This window comes from Schistocerca gregaria, chromosome 2, assembly GCF_023897955.1.
Source record: "Schistocerca gregaria isolate iqSchGreg1 chromosome 2, iqSchGreg1.2, whole genome shotgun sequence".
In the NCBI taxonomy this organism is placed as follows: Eukaryota; Metazoa; Arthropoda; class Insecta; order Orthoptera; family Acrididae; genus Schistocerca; species Schistocerca gregaria.
Window position 1 is genome coordinate 959,111,352 of NC_064921.1, and position 16,676 is coordinate 959,128,027.

The 16,676-nt window shown below is 41.9% G+C and overlaps 1 protein-coding gene across 2 annotated transcripts in view; it reads left to right on the forward strand.

Annotated features, from left to right (window-relative positions):
* The window catches only part of LOC126335436 (ras-related and estrogen-regulated growth inhibitor-like), a 282,684-nt gene that overhangs the window by 190,125 nt on the left and 75,883 nt on the right, over nt 1-16,676 (forward strand). Inside the window, exon 6 of one of the 2 annotated variants that reach the window (XR_007564869.1) lies at nt 7,373-7,789. Coding sequence is in view for 1 of the 2 variants with exons in the window: in XM_049998718.1 (XP_049854675.1) it covers nt 7,373-7,699 (327 nt within the window). In the remaining variant the exon portion in view is untranslated. Of the gene's footprint in view, nt 1-7,372; nt 11,402-16,676 lie in introns of those variants that run through there. The other variant, XM_049998718.1, reaches the window with a different exon arrangement.

A 16,676-nucleotide genomic window follows, 5' to 3' on the forward strand; every position in this document is an offset into this window, starting at 1 on the left:
CGAATGAGACGCTCTGCACATTCCAACACTGCAGAAGTCACAGTTATGTGCGCGACCTCGTTGTGATAACGGTAGACGCCTCGCCCAACGACTCACCAAGCTTTTGTTCGTCAAAAAAAACTCAATGACAGCTGACTGCTTCGAACAACCTCCGTTACAGACGTCAGTTTGAAGGCCACGTATAGTGCCACCACATGTAGGAATTTCATCAAACGTTAGGGACTAAATATGAATTATTCAACGATGTCCCACAACAAATAATGCATTTTTCTATTCAAACTGTTCGAGAAAAATATTAATTTCATTACTTATTGAAATTCCCTCTTATTTTGTGATCATATTGTAATTACAACTTAGACAATAATTATAGACGTGAAAAACAGGTCAAAAGAGATACTTTAACAACGTAAATTTTACACAGTAAAATTGGAGAATGAACAAATTACACTCATGCTAATGAATTAAGGACAATGCTGATACATGGTGAAACAAATCTCTGGTGGCCGGTTTGCGAGTTTAAATTACTTTGGGGTATGACCATGCGGAGCACTCGACCTGCGGTCGTCGCACGGAGGCGCTGGCAGCAGTCCACATACGCAGAGGTGTGTTGGTGCATGTTAGAATACGGTGCAGCGAATAAGTGTGTAGACGTCTTCAGACGTGCTAATGCTGACTGTGTGTTGAAAATGGCTCAAAGAACACATATTGATGACGTTATGATGGGCTGGTCAAACACAGCCGGTCGTAGTACATGCCATCCGTGTGCCACAAAGTGTGATCTCAAGATCATGGCAACGATTCCAGCAGACAGGAAACGTGTCCAGGTGCTACACTACGGGACGTCCACAGTGCACAACACCACAAGAAGACCGATATATCACCATTAGTGCCCGCAAACGGCCACGAAGTACTGCAGGTAGCCTTGCTCGGGACCTTACCGCAGCCACTGGAACAGCTGTCTCCAGACACACAGTCTACAGACGACTGAAAAGACATGGTTTATTCGCCCGGAGACCTGCAAGGTGCATTCCACTGATCCCTGGTCACAGGAGAGCCGGTAAAGCCGTTTGTCAAAAACGCAGTACGTGGTCACTGGAACAGTGGTGTCAGGTTATGTTCACGAACGAGTCCGGCTATAGTCTGAACAGTGATTCTCACCGGGTTTCCATCTGGCGTGAACCAGGAACCATATACCAACCCCAACCCCTCAACGCTCTTCAAAGGGACCTGTATAGAGGTCGTGCTTTGATGTTGTCGGGTTGGGTTATGATTGGTGCACGTACACCCATTCATGTCTTTGACAGAGGAACTGTAATAGGTCTGGTGCATCGGGACGTCATTTTGCACCAGTATGTCCGCCTTTTCAGGCGTTCAATGGGTCGCACTTCTCCTGATGGATGACAAGGCAAGGCTCCACCGAGCTGCCATCGTGGAGGAGTACCTTGAAACAGAAGATATCAGGCGTATGGAGTGGCCTGCCTGTTCTCCACACTTAAACCCCATCGAGCACGTCTGGGATGCTCTCGGTCGACGTACCGCTGCATGTCTTCAAACCCCTAGGACACTTCAGGAGCCCCGACAGACACTGGTGCAAGAATGGGAGGCTATACCCCAGCAGCTGCTCGACCACCTGATCCAGAGTATGGCAACCCGTTGTGCATCCTGTGTACGTGTGCATGGTGATCATATCTCATACTGATGTCGGGGCACATGCGCAGGAAACAGTAGCGTTTTGTAGCACATGTGTTTCGGGACGGTTTTCTCAATTTATCACCAATATCGTGGAGTTACCGATCTGTGTCGTGTGTGTTCCCTACGTGCCTATGCTATTAGCGCCAGTTTTGTGTAGTACCACGTTGTGTGGCACCACATTTTACAGTTATCCTTAATTTATGAACATGAGTGTATTTCATACACAGATCGACATGTGACTGTTAATAAAAAAATCTCCATTTCAAAATATTGATGAAATCTTCTCACGTTATCAGCAAAGTCGCGTCACCTTCTTGTAACATTTTGACGAGCTTCCAACTGGTCATCTTCAGGCGATGTATCAAGTTCATGACCAGTCGCACCAATGGCCGGAACATCTCTTCCGGAGACACGCAACTGGCCCGCCCGCTGGGCCCACGGGTGAGGGGTTCGCAGTCCAGTGTCTACAAAGGAACGATCTGGACATGAATCCGACAGTTTGCCTGAATGTTTACCCTGATGACGACTGACAGCCGTTAGAAAGTATATCGAATTAAATTCGCTGAATTCGAATGACTTTGCGTCAGCTGTAATAGGTACAGATGTTCCACCCGTTGGTGACGTATGAAAATTTGTGCCAGACTGAGACTCGATTCCCCGCTTATCCCAAGCGGTCATTTTGCCGTTAGACTAGCCGTGCACGCCTCCTGGACTGACCCAGGTATCCAGAGGCTTCTCATACCGTTCCTCACAAGCGACTATTAATCAAATTGCGTGCATATGGAGTATCGTCTCAGTTGTGTGACTGGATTCGTGATTTTCTATCAGAGAGGTCACAGTTCGTAGTGACAGACGGTAAATCATCGAGTAGAACAGAATTTCTATCTGGCGTTCCGCAGGTTAGTGTCATAGGCCCTCTGCTGTTCCCGATTTACATAAATGATCTAGATGATAATCTGAGCAGCCCCCTTAGATTGTTTCCAGATGATGCTGTAATTTGCCGCCTAGTAAAATCATCAGACGATCAATTCCAATTACAAAATGATGTAGAGAGAATTTCTATATGGTGCGAAAAGCGGCAATTGGCACTAAACAAAGAAAAGTGCGAGGTTATCCACATGAGTACTAAAAGAAATCCGATACATTTTGGGTATACGACAAACCCACTAAAGAGACAGCCTACATTACACTTGTCCATCTTTTGCTGGAATATTGCTGCGCGGTGTGGGATCCTAACCAGGTAGGGCTCACGGAGGACATCGAAAATGTGCAAAGAAAGGCAGCCCGTTTAGTGTTATGGTGCAATAGAGGGTGAGAGTGTCACTGATATGATGCGCGAGTCGGGGTGGCAGTCACTGAAACAAAGGCGGTTTTCTTTGCGGCGAGATCTGTTTACGGAATTTCAATCACCAGCTTTCTCTTTCGAACGCGAAAATATTTTGTTGGCACCCACCTACGTGGGGACAAATGATCATCATAGTATAATAAGAGAAATCAGAGCTCGAACGGAAAAATTTACGTGTTCCTTTTTCCCAAGCGCCATTCGAGATTGGAATGGTGGAGAATTAGTATGAAAATGGTTCGATGAACCCTCTGCCAAGCACTTCAGTGTAAATTGCAGAGTAGCCACGTAGATGTAAATCTCTGTACCATAGTTTCTTATCTCCATTATTGAACAGTGGCAACTTAATTCTGTATTCTCACATTGGTAAGAATAAGACCCTATGAATCGAGACATGTGGATTATTATCTGGTACTCGCCAGAGCACGTAATATTTACGTTCATAATGACTAACATCCATTCGAAATTAGATCGAAAAAATTTCGATAAATGGAAATACGTGTCGTTAGCTGTATTAGGTACAGATGTTGGTGACATACTAAAGACTGGCGGACCGGATAGAACACTTGCAACCCCTACAGACGACGCCAAGTTATACGCATTCAGCGAATTCATTTCCGGGCTACTAACCCGAAGATGACAAGTGGGAAACTCGTCGAATCTTTGCGATAAGACATATACATCTACATCCATACTCCGCAAGACACCTGACGGTGTGTGGCGGAGGGTACCTTGACTACCTTTATCGGTTCTCCCTTCTATTACAGTCTCATGTTGTTCGTGGAAAGAAAGATTCTGGGTATGCCTCTGTGTGGGCTCTAATCTCTCTGGTTTTATCCGCATGGTCTCTTCGAAAGATATACGTCGAAGGGAGCAATATACTACACGACTCCTCGGTGAAGGTGTGTTCTCGAAACTTCAACAAAAGCCCTTACCGAGCTACTGATCGTCTGTCTTGCAGAGTCTTCCACTGGAGTTTATCATCTCCGTAACGCTTTCGCGATTACTAAATGATCCTGTAACAAAGCGCGCTACTCTCCGTTGCATCTTCTCCATCTCTTCTATCAACCCTACCTGATACGGATTCCACGCCCGTGAGCAGTATTCAAGGAGTGGGCGAACAAATGTACTGTAAACTACTTCCTTTGTTTTCGGGCTTCATTTCCTTAGGATTCGTCCAATGAATCTCTGTCTGGCATTTGCTTTACCGACGGTTAATTGTATATGGTCATACCATTTTAAATCACTCCTAATGCGTACTCCCAGATAATTTATGGAATTAGCTGCTTCCAGTTGCTGACCTGCTATATTGTAGCTAAATGATGAAGGATATTTCTTTCTATGTATTCGCAGCACAACATGCACTTATTTGAGATTCAATCGCCATTCCCTGCACCATGCGTCAATTCATTACAGATCCTCCTACATTTCAGTACAATTTTCCATTGTTACAACCTCTCGATATACTACAGCATCATCCTCAAAAAGCCTCAGTGAACTTCCGATGTTATTCACAAGGTCATTTATATATATTGTGTATAGCAACGGTCCTACGACACTTCCCTGGAGCACACCTTAAGTCACTCTTACTTCGGAAGATTTCTTTCCATTGAGAATGACGCGCTGCGTTCTGTTATCTAGGAACTCTTCAATCCAATCACACAATTAGTCTTATAGTCCATATGCTCTTACTTTGTTCGTTAAAGAAATGTATCAAACGCCTTGCGGAATTGAAAAAACACGGCATCTACCTCGTAACCAGTGTTTATGGCCCTCTGAGTCTCGTGGACGAATAGCGCGAGCTGGGTTTCGCACGATCGTCTTTTTCGAAACCTATGCTGATTCCCACAGAGTAGATTTCAAGTCTCCAGAGAAGTCAATATACTCGAACATAATACGTGTAACAAAATTCTACAACTGATCGACGTTAGAGATATAGACCTATAGTTCTGCACATCTGTTCTACGTCCCTTCTTGAAAACGGGGATGACCTGTGCCGCTTCCAATCTTTTGGAACGCTACTCTCTTCAAGAGACCTACAGTACACCGCTGCAGGAAGGGGGGAAAGTTGCTTCGCGTACTCTGGGTAATATCGAACTGGTATACCATCAGTTCCAGCGGCCTTTCCTCTTTAGAGCGATTTTAATTGTTTTTCTATCCCTCTGTCATCTGTTCCGACATCTACCTTTTTGTCATCTGTGCGAAAATCTAGAGAAGGAACTACAGTGCAGTCTTCCTCTGTGAAATAGCTTTGGAAATATATATTTAGTATTTCGGCCTTTAGTCTGTCATCCTCTGTTTCAGTATCATTTTGGTCACATAGTGTCTGGACATTTTGCTTTGATCCACCTACCGCTTTGACATAATATCAAAATTTCTTAGGATTTTCAGCCAAGTCAGTATATAGAACTTTACTTTCGAATTCATAGAACGCCTCTCGCATAGCCCTCTTCATACTACATTTCTCTTCGTGTAATTTTGGTTAGCCTGCAAAGCAATTGGCTAACTGCGAATAAATGGCGTCAGCTGTATTAGGTACAGATGTTTTACCTGTTCGTGGCATACTAAAGTTTGTGGCGGAATGGATAGAACACTTGTAACTCCTACAGACGACGCCAAGTTATTCGCATCCAGCGAATTTATTTCGGTCTAATTAGAACTACTGACAGCCTTGGGAGAGCCAGTCCTGACAGAACTCTACCATCTGGTGAGCAAGATGTATGAGACAGGCGAAACACCCTCCTACTTCAAGAATAATATAATAATATCATAAGAATAATATAATAATTCCAATCCCAAAGAGGGCAGGTGCTGACAGATACGAAAAATACCGAACTATCAGTTCAATAAGTCACGGCTGCTAAATACTAATGCGAATTCTATACGGACGAATGGAAAAACTTGTAGAATCCCACCTCGGGGAAGATCAGTTTGGATTCCGTAGAAATATTGGAACACGTGAGGTAATACTGACCCTTAGATTAGAAGCTAGATTAAGGGAACGCAAACCTACGTTTCTAGCATTTGTAAACTTAGAGAAAGCTTTTGCCAATGTTGACTGGAATACTCTCTTTCAAATTCTGAAGGTGGCAGGGGTAAAATACAGGGAGCTGAAGGCTATTTATAATTTTTGCAGAAACCAAATGGCAGTTATAAGAGTCGAGGGACACGAAAGGGAAGCAGTCGTTGGGAAGAGAGTGAGACAGGGTTGTAGCCTCTCCCCGATGTTATTCAATGTTATTCAATCTGTATATTGAGCAAGAAGTAAGGGACCCAAAAGAAAAATTTGGTGTAGGTATTAAAATTCTTGGAGAAGAAATAAAAACTTTGAGGTTCACCGATGACACTGAAATTCTGTCAGAGACTGCAAAGAACTTGGAAGAGCAGTTGAATGGAATGGCTAGTGTCTTGAAAGGAGGATATAAGATGAACATCAACAAAGGCAAAACGAGGATAATGGAATGAAGTCGAATTAAGTCGGGTGATGCTGAGGGAATTAGAATAGGAAATGAGACACTACAAGTAGTAAAAGAGTTTTGCTATTTGGGGAGCAAAATAAACTGTGATGGTAGAAATTGAGAGGATATAAAATGTAGACTGGCAATGGCAAGGAAAACGTTTCAGAAGAAGAGAAATTTGTTAACATCGAGTATAGATGTAAGTGTCAGGAAGTCGTTTCTGAAAGTATTTGTATGGAGTGTAGCCACGTATGGAAGTGAAACATGGACTATAGATACTTTGGACAAGAAGAGAATAGAAGCTTCCGAAATGTGGTGCTACAGAATAATGCTGAAGATTAGATAGGTAGATCACATAACTAATGAGGAGGAATTGAATAGGATTGGGGAGAAGAGGAATTTGTGGCACAACTTGACTAGAAGAAGGGATCGTTGGTAGGATATGTCTGCGGCATCAAGGGATCAGCAATTTAGTATTGGAGGGCAGCGTGGAGGGTAAAAATCGTAGAGGGAGACCAAGAGATGAATATACTAAGCAGATTCAGAAGGATGTAGGTTGCAGTAGTTACTGGGAGATGAAGAAGCTTGCACAGGATAGAGTAGCATGGAGAGCTGCATCAAACCAGTCTCAGGACGGAAGACCCCAACAACAACAATATTTCGGTTTGCCAGCCCGAAGATGACGAGTGGGAAACTCGTCGAAACTTTGCGATAAGACGATGCCGTTACTCGGGCGATACGGAGATGATTTCATGAATGAGATTCGCCGAGAAAGCATGCATTGTCACGTTTCCAAACAGTGTGTCAAGTATATGTATGTGTAAAAAAAATATTGCTCTATGGCAGCTTGAATAGTGATGCCTCGTAATGTATGTTGCAGGTGACTGAAGAGGAAGGCCGGCGGGCGGCATCCGAGGGCGGCTTCGCCTTCTACGAGGTGTCCGCTGTGGATGACACGGCCGGGCTCTACCAGGCGTTCGACTCACTGCTGGCCGAGTGCCGCGCAGCACAGCAGCACCAGCCCAAGGCGCGCAAGTTCTCCGTCTCCAAGATGCTGGGCACGCTGATCGGCAAGCAGCAGCCGCCCCCGCCGCCCCCGGGCGCCGCCTCCGGAGGCGGCACCGTCGTCGAGTTCCATATCGCGGAGGCGCACGGGTCACGCCGCCACAGCCGCAGGATCAACCTGGTGGCCGCCGCTTCTTCGTGACGTCATCCACCTCACTGCAACCTCTCCTCACGCGCTGATCGCAGTCCCTCGCTGGCTTCCTGGCGGTGATCCGTTGCAGGGCCGGAAACGGTGCGGGTGCTTTGCAACTCAACATCTCGAGTCTAAATTCCAGTCAGCTCATAGAATGAGCGCTGTCTCAGGTCGGCGACCTCAGGAAGTAGTGACTTCACTGAAGGCACAGGTGCTTCGTGGAGGCTACGAAACCTAAAACTGAATTGTCAGTGCATAAATCCGCTGATTTTCTTCTCTGAGTCATGTCTCACAGTAGTGATTTCCACTCCATTCATTGCTGTGGCTGGAAATGTATTGTCACAAACATTACTGCACAACGTGGCTGACAGTATTACCTAACATGTGGCTCCAATATTTCCGGTCAACATTGCCGGCCTATACAAAAGCCAATATGAACTCTCTGTGACCCGTAGCAGTAGGATAATATTCTCATAAGGCACTATACGACAACACAATCGAGAAACAAAACTCTTTATTTTCTGGCTGAATGTGACACGCTTCGCACTCAATTTACGTATGTAAACTATTAATCTCCATATGAAACTTCCTGGCAGATCAAAACTGTGTGCCGAACCGAGACTCGAACTCGGGACTTTTGCCTTTCGCGGGCAGGTGCTCTACCAACTGAGCTACCCACGCAAAAATCACGCTCCGTCCTCAACAGCTCTACTTCCGCCAGTACCGTGCCTCCTACCTTCCAAACTTTACAGAAGCTGTCTTGCGAACCTTGCAGAAGTAGCACTCCTGAAAGAAAGGATATTGCGGAGACATGGCTTTACCACAGTCTGGTAGAACACTTGCCCGCGAAAGGCAAAGGTCCCGAGTTCGAGTCTCGATCCGGCACACAGTTTTAATCTGCCAGGAAGATCCATATCAGCGCACACTCCGCTGCAGAGTGAAAATCTCATTCTGGAATCTCCACATGTTTTCTGAATAACACATTTTCTTTCCATCATGATCGTCTGTTTTCAGATTTACAAAGGAGAACTGTTACATGTGTTTACTCTAATAATCACATTTTAATCCCTTTGTCGTTGTTGACGGTTACATGTCATAAGCCGGTAGTTTAATGTATTTTACTATGTGAAAGACTATAGCCTTCCTCAAGCTACACTGATTTTTACTGCAGCAAAAAAGCAGAAGTTGCGAATTTCACTTTTATTTACTTCATTATTAGTTTCCGTCTGTGACCGATTTTCGGATCATCCAGATAGTCAAGAATGATATTCCCAAAACATAGCAACCATGTCGAGATAACAAACACATACGCACAACGAAGTGGAGACGAATAGTTACAGAGCATAAAGATGGCTATAGATGATCTTATCGCTTTGTTCTGTAACCTTTCATCTGCACTTTGTTGTGCGTATATCTTTGTTTCCAGAATGAGATTTTCACTCTGAAGCGGAGTGTGCGCTGATATGAAACTTCCTGGAAGATTAAAACTGTGTGCCGGACTGAGACTCGAACTCGGGACCTTTGCCTACGCGGGCAAGTGCTCTACAAACTAAGCTACCCAAGCACGACTCAGACCCCTCCTCAGAGCACTTGCCCGTGAAAGGCAGAGGTCCGCAGTTCGAGTCTCGGTCCGGCACACAGTTTTGAACTACCAGGAAGTTTTAAATGCTTGTTATCTCGACTTGGTTGCTACGTTTTGGGAAATAGCCTTTTCGACCAACTGTATGATATGAAAACGTGTCCCTGCACGAAACTATTCATTATGTAAGTAAAAGTGAAATTTGCAACCTTGGCTGTTTTTCCACCGTATTGGCTAACAAAAGTTGCTGTCCAGCAATTACTCCAGCATGCTGGAAGTTCGTACACTGATTTCTGATCAAAGTTTTGGTTTGTACGCTCCACTGTCTGTCACGGCTTCACATGTGTTACAAAAAAGTAAAAAAGCAGATTTTCCCGTAAATTCACGTTATCTTACCTACATAGTAAAGTGTGATACAGATGTGACTGGTTTCAAAGTTATATCAGATGATGCAATGTGCATTCGAAAATCGATCACTTATGTTGATTAATTATCAACAGCAATAATGTGTAGCCTGGAAGTCTGTTATCTTCGCACATTACACAGTAATCAGGGTCGGTTTGAGATAAGAGCGTCTCAAGTTACCAACTGAGAGGGCGCCAAGAACTCCATTACATAGAGCGACATTTTATGTCGCTGCTGGACCTTAGAAAAGTTTCCCGGTTTCCAATAAATATATGGTAACACAGATAACGATGTCGTTAATCGATGTTAAACACGCACCTTTCAGTTGCTCACAAGCTGTTTACTACTCCATCGCTGTACATGACTGGGCCATTATCAGGACAACTGCCACTAATCACATCAAAGCTGGCTTCACGTGTACTGCTCAGCAAACGCCAACATCTCTTCAATGATGGAGGAAGTTTGCAAAAATGTGACAACGTAAATACTTGCTACCTCTTTTGAATCAAATAACAGTATCGATCACAATTACATTTTCAATACTACGAGTGGTCTCTGCCACCTAAACCATTTTCAAGAGGTTATGAGCCTAGTGCCGAGTCTATCTGTGAAGCTCCACTACGCTGTACCCATAATCTCTCGAAAATGGCCTTAGAAGCTGAAACTGGTAGAAGTCTTTGGTAACAAAACTGATGCTGTAACTACCACACTAGCGGCCCATGAACCAACGTGTTCAAATTGCTGAAAAAAAATGTTTGCGTATTAAAAGCGTGAGGTACAAGCAACAGCTCACGTTAGCTACGGTAGAAAACCGATTCTTGTGTTCTGATACTCAGCGTAGGATGTTGCTATGCCTCTCGCTTAAACGCGTTATTTTAAAAAACGTTCGTTATTATATGAGAACTGCGGACTACCAACCATCCTGAATATTCAGATCCCAATGTATTTTACAACCGAGTAAATTATCGTGTCTTTTAGGAATAATGCAATACAATTTTTCCTCGACAAGATAATTTTTTAGTATTTTAATGCTTTAAGCAATCTGGCATCGTTAATACAGGGTCAATACTACACACCCACTAATGGAAACCAAAAGTGGCTGCACCTTGACACAAAGCAATTTCGTATGAGCCATTTGTAATCTCAGTTATGTAAAGAATTTTAGTGGCTTAATTTTGTTCGTCTAAATGTTATTGAGCGGTACATAAAATTAGCGTTAGCTTTTCTCTTGCAATAACATCTTTGGACTCCACTAGAACCGCTTACTTTCATGTAGCTGCCATGATCATCTGATACACGTATTGTTGTAAATACAGCCATATTATACAATTCTTGCAAGAAGCTTCATTGAGTGTTCAGGCATCGATTTCCTGTCGAAGAGGTAGCTTCATGTATAATGTGTCTTTCAGATAACTGAATGAGAGATACTTAATCCTCATGATATCCAGGTTTGTAGCTATTAAGCTGAAGACGAGTTTTCTCAACTAATGTCGTACCAGTGACAAACAATTATTGTAATTTGTAAAAGAATGTAATAAACCTTACCAAAGATAATTGCAGTTAGAGAATTAATGTGAGATGTATGGAACTCACATGTTCATAACCATAAACTTTTTGCTTATAAATTGTCGAATGTTACAAAATAATGGATGAAGAACTTTATTAGAAGTATGCAATAGTTTATTGAACTAAAAACGGCTGTGATATCTAGCTTTAAGATTTTTATATTTACATACAAACAAATGAAATAAATAAGTTTGTGTTTTACTTTCCATTTTAATGAAATACCCCATACATAACCTCAGATCACATTCACCTATGATAAAATTTGTGTGCTATTGACTCGATCTTCCAAGATTTTCAAAATATTTTGGGTGAGTGGTAAAAAAAAGTAAAAACAGATTGTTGGAACAAAATACCTCCATTTGTCTTCAAAGTAACCTCGGTCGGTCATAACATATCTTTATCATCAGTCATCCACTTTAGACAGAAGTATTAGCGTGGACTTGCTTAAGAATCGTTCAAAACATTGATGTTGCACTGTTTTGTAAGTCCTTCGAAATGTGATGCAGACATTTGTACATGGCGAGCGTTGGATCGCTACTCACAACTGAATTAGTAGCACTCAAGTTTCATTCTTATCTGCGACAAGGGCTTGCAGAAAAGGTAGGTACTTTCCCACGTGTGATCGATGTCTATCACCTGTGCTTGCTTTCTGTTTGTCGTTCACACTAGGAACTCTCTTCCGCTACCCTAAATGTTTGTGAACGATGGCGTAACAATAGTCATCACAACCTATCAGTTCCTGGAACATTCAGTCGCTGATTTTGTCAGTTACGTCGCTCAGAGATGTCCCTTATTTTACATATTGATCATGTTAAAATGCTATGTAAGTGTATAACGAAGAAAAATAAAACCAGGTATATGAGTAAAAGGATACCATGGAAAATGCCATTAATTAGCTCTAGAGAATGTAAAGACCTGTAAAATAGTTTAACAAAAGCTTATGACACGTAAAACTGAAAAATAGCAGATGACAGTGCATAACAAATAATGAAGAAGTTCTGGAGTATACAAGGAATTCTATAGCTAAACACAATATATGAAAGAGCTCATGAACCACTGAAATTGCCTTATGCAAGTGAAAATGACGAACACTCAGAAATACTCCCAAAAGAAATGAGAAAAGTGATAAATGAAAAGTGGAATGGTAAAGCATGGGGTCACCCGGTTGAAATATTTGAATCTAAAATCTTACGTGCTTGTTTACAAAAAGGCAGCATCCCTACCTCCTGAAGCAAGGCGAAGATAATCCTTCTACATAAACAAGGAATTACTATCACTTTGCTTCCTGTTATCTACAATTTTTTATTGAAGCCTTGTTAAGCAGCGTCTGCGCCATCGTGGGAAACGCACAACCTATCGAGCAGCTGGATTGCGCAGTGATTATAGCACAATAAAGAATACACACATGCTGCTTGAAGTAATTGGTCGAACCGACGAATATGAAATGACAGTATTCATAGTTTTTATAGATTTTGAAAAGACTCTTATTTCTATTAGCCACATTGCAGAAATAGAGGCACTGAACGAACAAGATGTGGAAACATTGTGCATAAAAATTTTAGGTATCGTATATGACAACGCTATGGCTTCTATAAGCATACGAAAACATATGAGGGAATTTTTAATTGAAAGAATAATAATGCTGAGTACTCCTGTGTACCCGAAACTATTTATAGCAGTTCTTGAGATAGCAGCGTCGCAAATTATCTGAAATTGCAGATGAATTAGAATGTTGTTGTTGTTGTGGTCTTCAGTACAGAGACTGGTTTGATGCAGCTCTCCATGCTACTCTATCCTGTGCAAGTTTCATCTCCCAGTACCTACTGCAAGCTACATCTTTCTGAATCTGTTTAGTGTATTCATCTCTTGATCTCCCTCTACAATTTTTACCTTCCACGCTGCCCTCCAATACTAAATTGGTGATCCCTTGATGCCTCAGAACCTGTCCTACCAACAGATCCCTTCTTATAGTCAAGTTGATCCACAAACTCTTCTTCTCACCAATTCTGTTCAATACCTCTCCATTAGTTATGGGATCTACACATCTAATCTTCAGCATTCTTCTGTAGCACCACATTTCGAAATCTTCTATTCTCTTCTTGTCCGAATTATTTATCGTCCATGTTTCACTTCCATACATGGCTACACTCCGTACAAATACTTTCAGAAACGACTTCCTGACACTTAAATCTATACTCGATGTTAACAAATTTCTCTTCTTCAGAAACGCCTTATGAATTAGAATAAATGGAAAAAACTCAACAACTTCAGATCTGCAGGCGATATATCGATGTAGCCAATAATATTGCGGGCGTGCAATCTTCTATAAAGGATAGTTGCGATGAAGTGGGCCCTGTGATAAATCTGTTCAGAACGAATATTATGCACAACAAGCGTGTAACGGCAAATAATACAGAACATCAACTTCAATGTTAACGAATATGTTTATGTCTGTCAGTTAACTGATATCAAAGGAGTTTTATTACCTGAAATTTTCCTCCATATCAACCTAGGCTGGAGAGCTTACTAAAGAAAATGTTACCACTTTTTAAATTTAGCTTAATTTTAACTTAAAAATAGTCTACTTTCTAACCGTGTATAGTTTCTGTACTCATATTTGGCTGTGAAACTTGGATTTTGAAAGAGTTTTTCCAAAAAAAACTTCGAACAGCTCGGAGAGCTATAGAAAGGTCACTCCTAGATCACACTAAGGAACAATAACGGGGGAGCCGCGCGGGGTAGCCACAAGGGCTAAGGCGCCTTGCCACGGTTCGCGCGCTTCTCCCCCTCCCCCCCCCCCCCGCCCTCCCCATCGGAGGCTAGAGTCCTCCCTTGTCCTTAGCGTATGTTACTTTAAGTTACACTAAGTAGTATGTAAGCCTAGGGACCGATGACCTCAGTAGTTTGATCCTATAGGAACTAACCCAAAACAAAAACAAAAAAAAAAAAAAAAAAAAAAAAAACGCGAGTTAAGCATGATGTGGAAAGGTAAAGGCTTTAAAAAGAAAATGGACATGACGTATCGCACGAAAAAAATGGAAAAACTGGCGGAAGCTGGGCGAAGACAAACCAGAGTGCAGAGAAAGACCACAAAGCAGGTCACACAACCACTGGGATAAACTGAAAAAGTCGCATGCTTTATGTGACAGAGGACAGCAGAAGACAGAGTGCCATGCAAACAGAGATTGAAACAGTATCTGGTAGCCTAAGATTAACGAGCTTACGCCATGTAAAGGTTGCATTAGCTGAATAATAAATAAACATGTATTGAGAGTCAACCCGAAATCAGTATTAAACACGTTTTGTATGGCAGATTCTTTTCCATGGACTAGCCACTACATCTAATGCGTCTGTACTACTGTTTATCGGAATTTGACATACCCACTACCTGTGACTGATCGCAGAAGAGGGAGCTTCATCGGCATTGTCGATTCAGAGCTATGTGATGCGCCTCTGTAATATGCCTCTATGTGCACCTGCAGATAAATGAACTGTTTTTCATACTCGTTGTCTCTCATGTTTAGATGCATTCGGTGAATTCATTTTGTGCAGTTTACACACAATCAACAGCTCCAAGTGTTACGAAACACTTCACCAGTACTAATCATTAGTTGTCAAAGAGCATACTTCTCACAGACAAAATAATTTAAAGTTTTATTCTTTGAAATAGTATAACACTGAAATTTTATAATACGTTTAAAATTACCCTAGCTATAAAATATCGTTCACACGTCATAGCACATGAATTGTAAGATTCCTCATTACGCTTACGTAAGAACTTCGACGTTCTCGCTTGAATGACGGGCTGAGGCAGGATATTACAGACGCCATCTGGTTACCATTGTTTGTAGATTTCTTAGTGTCTCCTTTTAAAGATGCGGGGTCCAAAGTACACTATTTAGTTAGTTACACGCTCCATAGATCAGTTTAACGATTCTTTAGTAAAAATGGTGTGGAACGTGTCAGTTTACAGAATGTATATACACGATTAGTTTTGACAATAATGAACACATTATTATTTTATTCCTACTCTTGCATTTACACTTAAAAACAAGGTTTCCTTTCATTCTGGCTTCCAGCTTTTGACTAGACATGAATCAGCGGAATAGGGGGAGTTGTCCATGTGAAAAATTTTAAGTTAGATTTAAAACTTGCATTACTACTTTGTTAGATATTTTACGTTTTGGGGCAAAATCTGAATTTCTTGTTTTGAATAATAAACTCCTTTCTAAGCCGTTGAAAGCTTCAGTAATGGGTAAAAAAGGTCATTTTCATAACTAGTGTTGTAGGTATGGATATAACTGTTGTTCTCAAATTGTAGTGGATAATCCATAACGAATTTCGTTAGAGAAAATATCTATTGTTATGGCGCAGTTAAAATGTATACCTCCTTCAAGAGGCGCTACGTGACGCCCGTCGGTGAGCACCACATGTTGTTGTTGTTGTTGTTGTTGTTGCTCGCTTTTGTGCAGTCAATACTCTCTTTGTAAGTAATGACATACCCCAGAAGTTTATTTCATAAGACATTATTGAGCGTACATATGTAAATTATGTGAGGAGGTTGATCCGTTTGTTTCGAAGATTATTAACTATACGAAGAGCAAAACAAGCTGAACTTAAAATTGTTTAAGAAACCCACTAATTTGTTTCTTCCAGTTCAAGTTTTCATCAATACTTACATCCAAAAATTTGGAGCATTCAGCACTATTTACTGACTTCTGCTCATATTCTATATCTGCTGATGATATGACGCTTTTTGTTGTACAGAACTGAATGAAGTGTATTTTTTTTATATTTAGGGACAGTCCATTTACCATCTCTTCTTTTGCTTCCTTTCTAGTGGTATTTGTTATAACACTAGTGTCATTTGTAAGAAGAAGCCATTCTGCTTGTTTAAGTAATGTGTAAGTCTAGGGACCGATGACCTCAGCAGTTTTTTCACACACACACACACACACACACACACACACACACACACACACACACACACATTCGATCTGGATTTTATAACTGCTTTGTCAAGCACTTTTGCAATAACTTCTCTCTCTCTGCAAATAGCTACCCGTTCCAATTCCTCAAAGGTAGGTGTTACACTGAAGCGGCAAACAAACTGATATAGGCATGCGTATTCAAGTACAGAGATATGAAAAAAGCACAATACGCGCTGCGGTCGGCAATGCCTATACAAGAGTATGGCGCTGTTGTTAGATAGGTTACTGCTGCTACAGTGCCAGGTTAGTAAGATTTAAGGGAGTTTGTACGTGGTGTTACAGTAGGCGAGCGAGCGATGGGACACAGCATCTACGAGGTAGCGATGAAGTGGAGATTTTCTCGTACGATTATTTCACGAGTGTACCGTGAATATCAGGAATCCGATAAAATATCGAATCTCCGAAATCGCTGCGGCCGCAGAAAGATCCTACAAGAATGGGTTCA